The sequence below is a fragment of the Schistosoma mansoni genome, chromosome 6, assembly GCF_000237925.1.
Source record: "Schistosoma mansoni strain Puerto Rico chromosome 6, complete genome".
NCBI classification, from domain to species: domain Eukaryota; kingdom Metazoa; phylum Platyhelminthes; class Trematoda; order Strigeidida; family Schistosomatidae; genus Schistosoma; species Schistosoma mansoni.
This window is the reverse complement of record NC_031500.1, coordinates 14,741,281-14,758,512: the sequence shown is the minus strand read 5'-3', so window position 1 is coordinate 14,758,512 and position 17,232 is coordinate 14,741,281. Positions and strand designations below refer to the sequence as shown.

Genomic DNA, 17,232 nt, shown 5'->3' with positions numbered 1-17,232 from the left:
ACAAACCACATAATAATGATAACATTTTCTCTCATTTATCTTACCCATATTTCTTATTATCTTGTTAGAATCCATCAAATGAGATAATAACAACAACACCAACAACTGGATCAATTATTCCAGGAACAAATACAACGATAACAACAAATGAGCAAGCTTGTAATTTTATAAATCGTTATCCAAATTCACAAACCATATTCACACCATTCACCACTAATTTATCATCATCTGGACAAACACCATTAAAGATGACTAACAGTCATAATACTACTAACAATAACAGACTTATTTCATCAAATCGTTTCATTCAAACATCCACAACAAAAGTTACAACAACAACAACAACACCACCGGTAGAATCATCCATGACTACACCATCAAATTCTAGTAATTTCACAAATGCTATGTTAATAGGATCTACACTTATACCACAAATGGCCTTATTTGATAGAGAAATAAATGAAGTTACTAAATTAATGAATGGACAAACTACATCCGTTAGTACTAATATACATAATACCACTATGAGTAATAATAATAACGTAAAGTAAGTTGATTTTGACAATCATTTTAGTTTGTATCTTCTTAATCATTCATACACAAGCTCGAATCTATATCTTTTAGATTTCACAGTAGATGGGTTCTTAGAGATCCTAAAGAAGGAAGAAAGGAATTGAATGAAACATTTATCGAGTACTTTCTAGTTTCCAATAGTTTTCTAATTGATGTTACTTCTAGAAGAAGTTTGTTTTTAAGTTCAACTAACTTTGATTATTTAAATAATTGTTGGGTCAATTTATTCATCATGGTCAGTTCAATAAATAGGTGTTGTATAATCTAAATTTTTTATGATCTCAACTTGTTATTAGACTAGAGTAGTAGTGTGTTCTGATTAGAGGCTTTACTGTTAAAACGATCCATTATAAGTAGGGGTCAATGACTGTTGTGTTTTATACCCTGTTAATTATATCAATTAGAACGCCGACTTTTATGACCTTGATAATGTACCAAACCAATGACGCGTTGCCCAGTAAGAGCAGCTTAGAGTCAACTCTAACTACTATCCTTGCCTGTTAGAGACTAGAACATCAAAATCAACTTCCACTACACGAATCCTGGTATTTCAGATATACGCAGTTTATATACAAGCAAAACAGACCATATCACACTATAAAATAGAAAATAATCATTATGCAAGATCAAGCCAAAAAGTGGCTGTGAGTATGAAAGACTTTAACTAATCGATTGGGAATAACTTCAGAATATTAAATCGTATAGTAGTAGTCAATAGGTCAAATGGAAGCTTATAATAAGAGGAATATGAATATACATATAATATAAATTCACTTAGTATTACTTGTTTGAAACTTCCCATTGATGTTTAGGACTGCAACTGGTCAGTCTCTTATTGGCATATGTGCACACTGTGCGTATTGTCTCGATATTGCCTTAATTTGCAAGCATTATAAGCAAAGATGGATATATAATGAATGGATATATAATATAATTACCTAATAGTTATCCAATAAGAATATATATGCATAATAACAGCCCATAAATAGATTCTTACAGTTACGATTGACTTATTCTTCTTCCGGATATAAAAAATCACCCACCATTCTTGATCTTTTCGGCGGGGGTGTTGGACTGATCACTCAATGATAATAAAAATGACTAAATAATTATTTACACCAATTGAGTGCTGGTGACATTGTCCAGAACCACCATAAAAGCATTAGTGTTAAATTATCCAGTTCAAAGACAACAATAACATTGAAAACATCTTCCATCATAACTACAAATCTTTCCTGTCACTTGAATTACTCTCACAATCAGAATCAGTTATTATTGATAATATGAAACATTTGACCAGAAATTAAAACATTTACGACCAGTTGTAATGTAATGAATGTCAAAAGTTGTTTTGACAAGTAGAAGTGAAGAGTCACTGATCAGTTTGTGAATTTATTTTAAGAGTTTTTGACTCATCATCAATTGATACGTCAAAATAGAAACGTTTTTTAGCATTCAATACATTCTGATATTGTTAATGTATGTACTACTGAATCATGAGTCAATTGAAGATAGACCACAATGGAAAACCTGGCAGCACTGGGTAGCCGTTTCGTCCTATTGTGGTACTCCTCAACAGACTTATAGGTCTTGGGTTCGAATAACGCGAAGCGGCATCGTGGATGCGCACTGCTGAGCAGTCCTACAATAGGACAAAACAGCCATCCAGTGCTTCCAGGTTTTCCATTGTGGTCTAGCTTCAATGGGCTCATGAATTCAATCAATAAATTACTAAAATCTCCACAAACCCCCTTCTGATACTACTAAATACCTATCATTTCTATAGACAAGTATAATGGAATTTGAAAACTAATAGTTAGAATATACACAATATGAGTTATTCACTATCACTGTAATTAATCATTCCAAATGACATTTTTTGTTTTTGTTTTCTGGTTATTGAACATAAGATATGTCATATTTTGAAATTGTTTAAAACTATCTTAAAGCTTTAAATGATAAATACTGATTATTGGCAGTCGATTCTTTAACTAAAGGATAAGTTACCTGGTTATGCCACTTCTATATGTATCTATGAATTCAGCTGCTCTTGTGGAGAAAGCTATATTGGACCCACTACCAGACAACTGAACCAAAGAGTTAGTGAACACCTCCCTTCGTGGTTAGGAAAAGGTATTGTCAAGTCAATACGAAGCTCGGTTCTTTCACACTTGATCGATAGCGGTCATATAGTTGACAGAAACCAGTCAACTGAAGTTATTTATCGTATTCCTACTAGTTTTCCTTATGGGGTTCGATCTCGTCTCGTACACATAGCAGAAGGTATTGGAATTCGAGCCAAGAATCCAAGCCTTTGTGTTCATAAGAAATTTGTAACACCCTTATCTCTCCCTTGGCCCTAATAAGTGATTTTGTTTTCCATTCTCTCTTCGTTTATTTTCCTTCACCCCCTCTTACCAATTATTTATTTATTTTTTCAAATATTCGCTTCACGGTCCAATTATCTGAACACTTATTATTATATAATCTTATAATTTTTATGAATGTTATATTTTTTCTAATCATTGACCTATTTCCTATTATGCAACTGCTGAGGAGTCCCATAATAAGACGAAAAGGCCGTCCAGCGCTTTCAGGTTTTCCATGGTGGTCTAGCTTCAATCGACCCATGATTTCAACTATGAAAATACTAAATTCTCCACAAAACACTCTCTGATCTATAATTATATGCTCACTAGTGACTGACTGTAAGGAATGTTTCCTTGAGTTCTAGTGGGAAGTAGTGGACAGTGGAGTTCTACCAAGTCTGTTGTAGAGACATCAACTCACTGAAGATAATTGTTGAACGGTCGCTCAAAATCGTGAATTGGTTGAAGTTAGACATTAGATATTAGAGTAAAGCCTGATGAGGATCTAATCGAAAACAATATTGTTCACTTTTATATGTTGTTCTTAATCAGAATATGGGAATTTTTCAAAGTTTAATAATAAGTATGAAGTCTATGTTCTGTGTAGAAAACATCCTTCATTCAGTTTAATGTGTCTATTCCTTAAAGAGATTAAGAATGATGATTGATTCAGAATAATAATAATAACCCCAACCTTTTGAAATTTACCGTTGCTATAGTGATCAAACGTCCAAAACTAGATCTATGTATCTAAAAAGAGGCAGTAATAAATTTTTCTTTGCCCTGGTAACATTACATCTCTTTTGATTTATTACGTCATTCATTATTTCAACACTTTCTGAAGTTTGATTACATCATTGTCATTTTTCTTCCATTTATAACTGATTGATTTCAATTCATATCTTTCTTTATTACGACTATTCTATTCTCATTTATTTCATTGCACAATCATTGAATGTTTGTTAACTCTATGAGTTCTGTTTATTATTTCAATGTTCTGGAACTTTACCTCCTAAACTTTATTTATTCGAAAGAAATATTATTTTTAGTGACCTTATTAATTCTATTAGAATCTTCGCTACATCATGATACATATATTCTTTTTTAATCACCGTCGTATTTTATTGTATGTCAATATCTGTAATGACGTTGATTTTCAAATATTCCTCCATCATGAAGGAACATAAGCCTCTCATCAGCACTTTCAATCCGACCCCGTCCTGGACAATCCTTTCCATTTTTTTCAAGTTGTTATTCATCATTTTCATGTCTGCTTCCAATTCCCGACGAAGTTTGTTCTTTGGCATTTCTGTTTTCTGTTTCCCTTCAGGATTCCAAATAAGCGCTTGCTTCATGATGCAGATTGATGATTTCCTCAATATGTGTTCTATCCACTGACGATGTCTATTCCCTAATTTCCTCTTCATCTGGAAGTTGGTTTGTTCTCTTCTGCGGTAGGCTATTGTTGATGGTATCCGTCCAACAGGCATTTAGTATCTTGTGCAGACAAAGGTTTTTAAATACTTGTACCTTTTTGAAGATGGTTGTGGTAGTTCTCCAAGAACTCTACCTGTTGTTCTTCTAGGGCCACTACCGGTCGCAAGCTCATACAAAAGAGGAAGGTTGGTTATTAGGTCAGCAACCCCATCTTGTAGAAAACAACCTTGACAATAAAAACACTAACCTGAATAATATAATTACCTCCGCGTAATTAATTAATGAATGACTTCTTTTTTACTAATTACATTTTTAATTGTAATAATCTTATCATAAATCTAATATACACAAGTAAATATGCATACGAAATTCATTTCACAGCAGGAACCACATATTTAGTTCACCTAAAAGAGAAACAAACAAACAAACTTGTTTTATGCTAAAATTACACAATAAAATTAGATCAAAACACTTTAAGACATAGAAAGAAGAGAAACTGAATAGCGATTTTATAGCTTTTCTATTTATATGTATTAAACATAGAGGTCTTTGGGGGGATTAAATACAAACTAAGAGATTGATTCATGAGAGAATATGAAATAGCAAAACAGAAAACTTATAAAAATTCATTGATAATGATAATGATAGTAAATAATTCTTTGCAAAGATGGATATTGGCTAGCAGTGGAATCCAGGACGCGCGTTATGTCCTATTTTGAGACTTGTCAGCTGGATGTACCTGTATCTCAGAGTTGATGTCCAATTTAGGACTCGAACCCAGTGCCGTTCGCTTTAAAAGCCATCGCGTTATCCACTCAGCTACTGAGTCCTGTGAATTAAGGCAATACGCAAAGTATGCACATATGCCAATAAGACTCTGATCAATTGCAGTCCTAAACATAAATGAGAAGTTTCAAACAAACAATACTAAGTGAAATCAAATAAATCTTTGGTTTGTGTTATCTCCTGATAAGAATAATGAATGGTATCTTTTGGAATCCATTTACGGACCAATACTATGCATATATTTTTTATCTTATAATTGTTAAGTAATTCAACTATTCATATTCCTGACACCCTTATTATGAGCTTTGTTTTGACCTATAAACTATTGTTATACGAATTACCGCTCTTGAATTATACCCAGTCTATTAATTACTGCTCCCTACATTCACAACCTTATCTGACCGAATCTTCTACAAATGTTACTTTCTATTTTATGGTACGATGTAGTCTGTTTGATTGGTATATAAACTCAGTATGAAAAATAAAAAAGGATTCATACCGTAGAAGCTGAGATTAGTGTTCTAGACTTAACTGGCTGGACTAGGCAGAAAGCAAGACCGATAGGTACTCTTGACTGCTCACACGGGTTTTCTGCGTCATTGTTGCGATCGATAATTCACTGCTTTCTAATTGGTGGCATCGTCGCGTTATACATTACCAGGGCATCTACGTCACGAGTTTTAACAATTTGAATGTAAACAGTTGGATATTGTTATAAATTTGTTCAAATAGCATACAAACCAGTGACTACTGTACACTGTACTAATACAAAAAGTGTAAATTAAAAGGTCATTAACATTTCATTAATAATAGTTTATCATAGATGATCAATTTGACACGATGGTATAAAAATTATTTTTAATTGACTTATATAAAGTATCAAATAGTTTAAATTCACTTAGTATTGTTTGTTTGAATCTTCCTAATGATGTTTAGGTCTGCAACTGGTCAGTTTCTTATAATGCTTGTGAATTAAGGCTATATCGAAGCAATACGCACAGTACGCACATATGCCAATTAGAGACTCATCAATTGCAGTCCTAAATATCAATGTAAAAAGATTGAAACAAACAATACTAAGTGAATTTAAACTTCAACCAATTGCACAAGCAAGTGGCTATCAGGACTCAGTGACCAAGTGGATAACGCGATGGCGTTTGAAGCGAACGGTACTGGGTTCGAGTACCAGAGTGAGCATCAACTCTGAGATGCAGGTAAATCCAGCTGACGAGTTCCAAATAGGACGAAACGCGCGTTCTGGATTCCACTGCTAGGCACTATTTATCTTTGCTTATATCAAATGGTTTATATGAGTGAGTGTGTTTGCTTCATATTGGTGCAAAATCAAATGTTGATTAGAGTAGTAACGATTAAATAATAAGGCTAATGATCTGTTACGTAGTTATAAATGGTTGATTTCGACAACTTTGAATAATACTGATACCAAACGATAGACAATATTTTTAATCTGTGCATATCATATATCTCAAATCAATCTTGAATAAGGCAATGATGAAATATAGTTATATATCCCTAGTATTTTAGATGATTAAAGGTAATCAAATCTTCCAGGGACAAACAGTTCCCGGGAAATTATAGGTGTACTTTATTGATGAGTGTTGATTCGCATGAAACCTAGATCAAATATAGTTTTTTGTCGACTATTTACAATCGCCTAACATCTCAACATGGTGCATGCGATGTCAAGTCACTTAAACCAATGGTGACATTACAAATTCATCAATCGAAGTGGATCACTTCGAAAAGCAGTCGATATACATAATATTAGTCACTATTAAATGATCAGTCAATGGAAGATTTTCAGTACACTTGTTTAACAGATTGAATGTTAATGATAACATAGCAGTTTTACTAGCTAAGTGATGAGTGTGTACGAACAATTACAGATTGTTCGGTGGGGTACTGCAATATCTCGATGCTCGAATACATTGTTGGTTTACGCATTGTTCATTTAGTCTAAAGTAGACTCATGTTACTGGAAATATACATTAAACTACTTACTTTGAGGTATAATTTATTTCTATTAAGATATTAAGCCGTTTAACTACAGAAGGTATTTCGAACTCAAAAGTAACCATTACTTACTTACTTACGCCTGTTACCCCGAACGAAGCATAGACCGCCGACCAGCATTCTCAAACCCACTCTGTCCTGGGCCTTCCTTTCTAATTCTATCCAACTTTTGATCATTCTTCTCATGTCTGTTTCCATTTCTCGGCGTAATATGTTTTTCAGCCTTCCTCTTTTTCACTTCCCCTCAGGATTCCATGTGAGGGCTTGCCTTGTGACGCAGTTGGGTGATTTCCTCAAAGTGTGAACTATCCACTTCCAGAGCTTCTTCCTGATTTCTTCCTCAGCTGAAATCTGTTTTTTTCTCTCCCACAGTGGAATGTCGCTGATAGTGTCTGACCAACCGATCCGAAGTATCTTGAGTAGACAACTGTTCATAAACACTTGTATCTTCTAGATGATGGCTTTCGTAGTTCTCCAGGTTTCCGCCTCATAGAGTAGAACTGTCTTGACATTTGTATTGAAAATTTTGATCTCGGTGTTGGTTGACTTCATATAAAATCTTTATCACTGAAATAAATCATTGAATAATTTAGATGGCAAAATAAATTTCCATTTTATGAATTCCTATCAGATATGCTTTCTATATTTATATACTCTCGTTTGATTAGTAAACATTTATAATGCACGAAAAAGATGAACATTGAACTATCTATTTAACTGTTTTTGTTCCCTCTATTTCTCTCCCCCCCTTTTTTTCCCTTTGAAGAGATTCACGTGTTGGTTGTTTGAAACCGATCAGATTAAATGAACCATTAACAACAATGAGTAAAGCATTTGCTGAAGTAGACAATGCTATTGCACAAGTTGTATCAAATGCTTTCTCTTCTCCATCTACTAATAGACAATCAATATCACCGATAACTAGTACAATTACAACTGTGATAACAACTACCACTACGGTAATGACAACTATGATTGCACCAAGTATAGATAATTTAAAGAATAGTAGTTGTATTAATACGCATTTTATACATAATCAATGTAATCATACCACTACTAATAATACTATGGATCATCATAATGATAATGTGAATATCATTGACAAACGTATCACTATTAATAAAGAATTCATCCCAACACAAACATTACACTTTCCTCCAATATTGGATACACCATGGGAAGAACCAGATTGTAGTGAAGGTGAGTTGAGCATTGTTCTTTACTTTTTCGTTAAATATTCATTTTCTCATAGTTGGTATGGTTTTTGTATTTTGACAATAATTCTCGTTACAAACTGATGACAGTTGGAAATTGACTAAAAACCATGAAATAGCAGACAGTTTATTCGTTCGTATCACAAATTGATCATTAAAAATCGAAAAGCACCGAACATTTGTATCGTTTGAGTATGGAACTCTTCAGCAGTGCACATCCACAACTACTAATCAGTGTATATTCATGAACCGACTAGGAATCGAACATAAAACCATTTGGTAGTTATAACAGTAGCTTAACCTTCGAACTGCTGAATCGATATCTAATCGTGTACATGGTCTGTAGAGTTCAAGGATATTGGGCCTGAAACAAATATTGCTGAAGGAAGTAGATACCTGTTTCACAATATAAAAAATTGGCTGAATTTAATAAATTTAAACCATTAAATGCCGATTGAGTAGTCGCTGCTTGGTTTATAGACTCTGAGTTTGATCCGGTGTGGTATCGTGGATGAGCACTCGTTAAGGATTCCATATTACAACAAACTAGGTGTCCAATACTTCCTGGTTTCTAAGGGTTGTCTAACTAACGTCAGTCTTTGATGTATCTTGGATCGTGGATGCGCACTGCTGAGAAGTTTCACAATGAGACGAAACGGCCGTCCAGTGCTTCCAGGTTTTCCATGGTTGTCTAGCCTCAACTGACTCATGATATAAATGATCGACGAATTCATTAGTGTGCACATAAACATTACTCCATATGAGATTAAGTTCTGTAAACATTAGGTCTCATAGAGAGTGCTATACCACTCAGCGATTGAAGAAATGGAATCCTTTAATCCATACTATATGTCGTTAATCTTTTCACAATATAGTATGACAAATGATCTATGACCCAGTATGTGAACTTTAATAATATAATGATGATAAGGAGATATAAACAAAAAACAGTTATCAAGTGTTTATTAACTTTAAGTGGATTCCAAGTTTATATCTGTCCATCCGGAGAAAAAGCTAATTACAAACTCAGTAAACTTAACCACTAACCACTTAGACAAAGAGATAATTATAAACATAAACAAAGTAGTAGTGACACAGTAATTTTGTAAAACAAGGAAATCATACATTAAATACATCATTTGCATATCTTCCTTGAGTTGTCCTTTATATAATTCATCATTCTTCCGATCATATTGTTATTTCGATCGCCTTTCATTTTCCTTCCTTTTCTCTTCATTTTAATCTTCTGCCGGTAACCATTCTTCTTCTTTGAATTCCTGCTACATGCTACTTATATCGGTCCGCATAAGTAGTGCACACCACACTAGAATTGATTGGTGTATTGTAAAATCACCTTTCGGGATGTGATTTGCTTTATTCTCCTTTTAGAGAAAGATGTCAACAGATAATATTTGGATGCTGTTTCGTGTATATTTACATTGTATTTACGTTTATACAAAGATAAGATTATAATAATTATGGAAATGATAAACAAATTCACTGTCGGCTTTTCGATTTAGGGTTATTTCAATAAGGAATTAATGGATCTATCACTATTTCATTAAATTAAATCGAATAAGGCCAAACTGGGCTTTAGTCGAAATCCAAATGATTTATTTTAACATATCGTCGACAAACAATCGGAAACGAAAAAACAGTTTGTCATAAAAGTTATCCGAAAGGAGATTTGTGGATATTTTTGGTAATTTCATAGTCAAAATCATCAGTCGATTGAAGCTAGACCACCATGGAAAACCTGGAAGCACTGGACGGCCCTTTCTTCCTATTGTGGGACTCCTTAACAGAGAGCATCCACGATCCCGCCTCGCGAGATTCGAACCCAGTACCTATCCGTGCTTTCAGGTTTTTCATGGTGGTCTATCTTCAATTGACCCATGATCTCAACTATTACAATTACTATAATATCCACAAAACCCCTTCTGATATTAATCAACATATGCTCACCAGTGACTTCAAGAGATATTTCCTAGAGTTCTAGTGAGAAGCAGTGACCAGTGGATTTCAACCAGGTCTGTTGTGAGTTAGTAACTCACTGAAGACAATGGTGGATGTGTCGCTCAATTTCGTGGATTGATTGAAGTTAGACATAATCACCGTTGGATGCCGGCCAGCTCAGTGGTCTATCGGTTAAGTGCTCGCGCGCGAGACTGATAAGTCCTGGGTTGGAATCCAGCGAGGCGGGATCGTGAATGCGCACTACTGAGGAGTCCCACAATATGACGAAACGGCTGTCCATTGCTTCCATGTTTTCCATGATGGTCTAGCTTCAATTGACTCATAATTTCAATTATAAAAGAAAACAAGTCCATTATTGATCACATCCATTTTTATATTTAAAACCATAAACTGATATTATGTAGACAATCATTGAAAATCAGGAAGCAGTGGATATCTGTCTTATCCTTTTATGGGACTCTTCAGCAATGTCTATCCACAACCATATGAGGGATTAAATACAAGATTTTCGATCTCACGTGAATTCTTCATCTCTATACTTTAGGGTCTAAATTCAGTTGTATATATGTCTAACTTTAATCACTTCACCATTTGGCTGGGTCATCTTCCGTTGCCTGCCATTCTTCGTTAAAATAGTTTGAAAATAATAAACTTTACTATGAAACGAAAAAATCTATTCAATTAATCCACTTTTTCTAAAGTGTCGTCATGCTCCGTATGGTACTTAAATAGTTTACATAGTCGAAAATAATTGATTGGAAACTCTGAAACAATATTTTGCTCAAGTTAGCATTTATCAATGAGATGCACCTGAAATCTTGAGCGAACCGATGTCCTCTATATAATCTCAATCCATGTTAGCCAGCTTCACAGTATCACACATTTTTACTGAGATATCCATTAGGCAATTGATCTCTTTTAAGGCTGAGATATATTTACCATTGATCAATCATTGAATCGTTACCAATGTCATGTTTGTCTAATAATTTAGTTTGGAGTGATGTTTACTGGCCAAACTACAAATTGGCTGCTAATCTAATTGACTAAACATAATCTACATTATGTCGAGATGTAAAAAGATTAGATATAAATGTTCATAGTTCTATCCTGTTTGAATTTGCTGATATACTAAATACTGATGAGATAAACATTTGGGAGATATCGACTCATTGAAGACATTGGTGAAATAGTTGCTCAAATTCGTGGATTGGTTGGAGTTAAACATTAACACCATTGGATGCCGGCTGGCTCAGTGGTCTATCGGTAAGTGCTCGCGCGCTCGAAATTGATAGGTCCTGTGTTCGAATCTCGCTAGGCAGGATCGTGGATGCGCACTACTGAGGAGTTCCACAATAAGATAAACCGGCCGTCCAGTGTTTCCAGTCTAGCTTCAATTGACTCACGATTTCAGCTATATATAATGATATAATAGTTCAGTATACTTGTAGTGTCTCTTAGCTTGTTTTTTTTAAAATAATTATTCTAGACTATTTATCCATTTCTAGATTTAAAATAATCACTAAGTCAATTATAATATTTCTAAATAGTATACTATTATGATGCTTAATTATTCACCTTGAATCATAATTATTTATAACCTGTTCCTTTCTTTTCTATCATTTTATTCTATATAATTTCTATAGATTGTCTTCATTTTTAATAAGATAATAATTACTATTATACAAAAAAAGAAAAAAAGAAAAAAAGCGAAAAAAAATGGTTACCATGACCATATGTTACAAAATGTTCACAAGTGACCTTCATCATGTCATCTCATAGTAACGTGAAATAGAATGAACACAGCTGTTCTTCTTCTTAATAATAATAATAATAATAATATTATTATTATGTTTGAACTAGTTATCCACATGGTTATCGGCTTCAATGATGGTATTGTATACATATATTATCAAAAGCAAACAACAACCAAAAATGTGAATTCTAAAATCCAAAAAAAATTTTTCAAGTTTTTCCAATAATAATAATGTACTAGATTGAGATTGATAAAATTAGTTAGTTAATCGATATCACATATGGAGAGAAAAGTACATGTTTAAATCTATCATTATTGTTAACATTGTTGTTCATTTTTTTCTTGGTGGAGTTTCTTTTCCAAGAGTAGATTGGTTTAATCTTACTTACTTACTTACTTACGCCTATTACCCTACATGGTAAAGCATTGGTCGCTCACCATCATTCTCTTTCCAACTCTGTCATGAACAATCCTTTCTAATTGTTTCAGTTGCTATTGTTTTCTTTCATATCCGCCTGTAGCTCTTCTAGGGCTACTGCCAGTCTCAAGCTCACACAAAAAAGGGGAGTTGGGAATGGGCTCAACAACCCCATCCAGTAGAAAACAACCTTGCTAAATAAACGTTAACCAAAATAAACAGGTTGATATAGTCATTAAGCCCTTAATATCTTTCCAAAAATAATAATCATCAGAAGTACTGTAGATTGATTATTCTCTGAATTCAAATGTATGATATGGAAATAATATGTTCATTATGAAAGCTTAAAGTCGTGGAATCGATCTTTATTACATTCTCTTGGTAACTCACTAAAAAAGAATCCTAATATTAAGGATTAAAATATGTTTAGTGTTCTGTAGTTTGACAGCAATTGTTTATTTCACATTAGTTATCCATAGATATAGTTTTCATTCTAGATTAATTTCTGCAAATCATTCAACCAAAAACATATTTTGTTTCCAACCTTGTGTGGTAATTTTTTATTAAAGAAAATCATTTTAAATAATGTTAAACTAATTAAAATGCTTAAAATATTTCACTAATAAACTACCCATCAAAATAAGTTTATGGTGTAGGTTGCTTACATCCGCATAAGTAGTATATGACGATGGACAGACATTGAATGTATTTCAGTAGAAGATCGATAACGGAAGAATAGAAACGAAACGGGGATTGGTATGAAAACGCGTGAACGATAATAATCGAAGACTATGGACTGATATTTGCAGGAGGAACGGTCAAGATTGAGACAATTGATTGATAGTTTGCAAATTAACTGTTTACTGTATGGTTGTCAGATTTTAATGAGATAGTCTGTCATTTGTGATTAATTACATTCGATTGTCCCTACTCGGGTTCTTGTTCACTACAAGTTAACTTCATCTTTTTAAAAAATACTAACAATCTATGCCATTCATATGCATTGATACAATAGGTTGACTAGTCCCGATTAGCACGAAAGGTACCTTCTAGATCTCACTGGTAGGCATTGTTCATCTCTGCTTATTATCTATGCTAAACTCAAAATAAGGAGGCATAAATTCACGTTAACATAATTTGGCAAAGTATATTAGGAAAGTGAGAAGAAATTAACAACTTGAATCGTCAAAGAGTTGACATAATCGTAATATCAGTAACTATGCGAAAGATCAAATATTGGAGAACATTGCTCGAAACAGATAAGTCAAGTACAGTGATAAAATGTAGCAAATAGTGTTTAAGATCAAAACTTAAAGGAAGAAACTGAATACTTCTGTGCCATTGAAACCAGTTCTGAGTCATGTCAATCAATGTATCTAACTACTTATAGGGATTATCGTATAAACACCATTCAGTTAGCTTTCAGTTCCAATCACAGTTATTTCATAAATAATTTAGTCGATTTATAACTGAGATATAGTTTTATTGAATGAGAGTACTGATTTCTATTGAAATGATATACACTGAGGAGGTGTTCCAGTTATATTTTCTCTTTGACAAAACTTTTACCCATCTCAATTCATAATAATATTTTCGAAATTAATTTTATTTTCTTTCTTAGAACATGCACAAAGTACATCTAGCAGTGGTGGTTCATTTGGTAGTGGTTGTGCTAGTGGTGGTAGTAGTAGTAGTGTTGGTGCTGGAAGTTGTGGAAATTCTGGACTAACACCAACGAATACAAATTTATCGACATTTATTGGAAATAATCCATTTTTACCATTGATTAGTCCAACATTGACACGTCGTACTTCATCGTTGAATAATTCAAATCATTTAATGAATAAAATAAATTTTACAGATAATAATAATGAAACACTTTGTTCGACTACCACTACTACTAATAATAATAGTAATAATAATACTGTTGGTAATATTGGACCAATGGAAACTCAATCAAATCGTAGCGCTTGGGCAAATGCAATTAGTCCAGAGAATGCTCAACAAATTTATGATGAATTACCACCATCGAATTTCTTGTTGAACTCACAAACAGTAACGCTGAAAGAACGATTAGGTAGGTTAAAACAAAATTTTCTTTCAGTTATATATATATATATATATATATATATATCGTTCAGCTTCACTGATTCTGAAATAGTTAATCATCTCCTAGAAATTGGCGAGTCTGTTATCGGCAAATGTGCATCCTATGTAGATCGCCTCGTTATTGCTTTAAGTCACGAGTATTAAAGGCATAGATGGATTGTGGCTAGCAATGAAATCTAGGACACACGCTTCGTCCTATATGGGACTTGTCAGCTGGATGAACATCAACTCTGAGATTCAGGTACGCCCGGCTGACGGGTCCTAACTAAGACGAAACGCGCATCCTCGATTTCATCGCTGGACACCATTCATCTCTACTTTTAATATTTATATAACTGTTTGAAATACATTACATGTTTGAAATACATTACATGTTTGAAATAAATATATTCAGTTGTTGTTGAAATTATAACTGCTCATAATGGGTTGAAGACAATTATTTAAAGAACTGTGAAGTAAAAATATGACAAAGTTTTTTTTAATCAGATAGCCGTAGCAACAAAAGCGATACTAAGTAGTTGAAGTATTCAACATTCAATCATCTGTTCCTCAGTTTGAAACTTGCTCCATTTATTTAACTGGAGCCGCTTAGTATGACCAGACATACAGACAAACAGTTTGCTTAAGGTTAAGTAATTCAACTCGTAAAATGATGGATAAGATTTACTCCTCAAGCAGACGATTTTAGTGGTGTTGTGTTTTCTGAGATAGATTGTTTGTTCGTGGCGCTTTCATTGTTATTTTTGATAACTTCATTAGGGCTTCTTTCGTATGGAAATAAGATTTTCAGTTATCCCACACGCGTTACATCAGTTCGTCCTGAACTCTCTGTTTGTGATTGGTTATTATATGTTCACACTGACCTCATTGCTAGTAGATAACCTTGGAAATGAATCCGATTTGAAAGACCTTAAACTTATAGATCAGTTAAGCTCTAAGAATGCTGGGAAGGTCTTAGTAGCATATAATAGATATCAGTAGATGATCAGTGAACACATAAATTAAGATGAAATTTATCAATTCCCACGAAATATTCCAATCAATCAATCGGTAAAAATCTAGCCAGAAAACCAATGAACACAAGAATGAATGAAACCAACAAAACTTATGAAAACAATCAGTCACAAATACGGCCATCATAATAAATGATTAAAATAAGTAAATTTTACAGTTGAAATCATGAGTCAATTAAAACTAGATCACCATAGAAAACCTGGAAGCACTGGACGGCCGTTTCGTCCTATTGCGGACTCCTCAGCAGTGTGCATCCACGATCCAACCTCGCGAATCTCGCAAAACGGCCGTCCAGTGCTTCCAGGTTTTCCACGGTGGTCTAGCTTTAGTTGATCCATGAATTCAATTATCAAATTACTAAAATCGCCACAAAAATCCCCTTCTGATAAAATAAGTAAAGTAACTGAAAAGTTCGTCTTATTGATTGGTTTATTTAAAAATAATTCATTGCATTGAAGTTATATCACATATACTAGCAATGTTGTTATGTAAACATAGCGTGTAGCATAAATCATTTGTTAAGCGAGTAACTGAAGCATATTAAAAAATTACTTTTAATAAAGCTTAATCAGAAGGGGTTTTGTGGAGATTTCAGTATTTTCATAGTTGAAAGCATGAGTCAATTGAAGCTAGACCACTATGGAAAACCTGGAAGCACTGGACGGCCGATTCGTCCTATTATGGGAGTCCTCTGCGGTGTGAATCCGCAATCCCGCACTCGAGAGGTTCGTACCCAGGAACTATCAGTCTCGCGCCAGAGCACTTAACCGATAGACCACAGCCGGCCGGCATCCAACTGTGTTAATATCTGGTAGGTCCTGGGTTCGAATCTCGCGAGTGCGGGATCGTGAATGAGCACTGCTGAGGAGTTTCAAAATAGGACGAAACAGCCGTCTAGTGTTTCCAGGTTTTCCATAGTGGTCTAGCTACAATTGACTCATGATTTCAACTATGAAAATAAAGTTTAAGTTTCATGCCTTCAACCCCATTCTATTCGTGTGATCTCAATTCCACACCTACCCTACCCTGAACATATCCCAAGATAGAATGTGTTACATTTGATTAGTCATAGGCTATGAGTTGTACATACAGTGACTTTCAAGTAGGTTTTGTATATTTTAAAGACATTTGAAAAAGTTGTCCAGTTAATCTCATCAAATATAAATTATTATACTCATTAATAAGGTGGAGGAAATTTTGGTCATGTGGTCAAAGGTTTATATCGTACTCCTTCAGGACAAGAAGTACCAGTTGCAGTAAAAACTCTGAAACCAAATCAAATTGCCAATTCTGGGGAAGTGAGTTGAACATTATGATTGATATGTACAAATTGTTGAATGGTAGAATTACTATTGTTGTATTTAAACAATTGAGAAACTAATTGTTTCACTGTAATCTAAAAGGATAAAACTATACAATTAGTGTTTAAACATTACTTGAGCGTTTGTTTTTTTTCTTTTCGTTTATCAATACGAGTTCACAAGGCCAGTGATCTTGTCCCCATAGCAAGTCAGCAATAGACATGGGCTTCTAATGTCGAAACTTTGT

General features: G+C 33.9%; 1 protein-coding gene and 1 non-coding gene across 2 annotated transcripts in view; one reads left to right on the top strand and one right to left on the bottom strand.

Moving 5' to 3' along the window:
- Positions 1-248: 248 nt before the first annotated feature.
- Smp_149460 (tyrosine kinase) overlaps positions 249-17,232 on the top strand; it is a gene marked incomplete at its 5' end in the record, with an annotated part of 30,959 nt that continues 13,975 nt past the window's right edge. Inside the window, 4 exons of the mRNA XM_018798369.1 lie at positions 249-547; positions 7,966-8,399; positions 14,183-14,638; positions 16,870-16,982. Coding sequence (XP_018653318.1) covers positions 249-547; positions 7,966-8,399; positions 14,183-14,638; positions 16,870-16,982 — 1,302 coding nt within the window. The remainder of the gene's footprint in view (positions 548-7,965; positions 8,400-14,182; positions 14,639-16,869; positions 16,983-17,232) is intronic.
- Smp_tRNA_00079_Pseudo_TTA.1.1 lies at positions 5,136-5,207 on the bottom strand. Its single transcript has one exon. It is a non-coding gene (tRNA).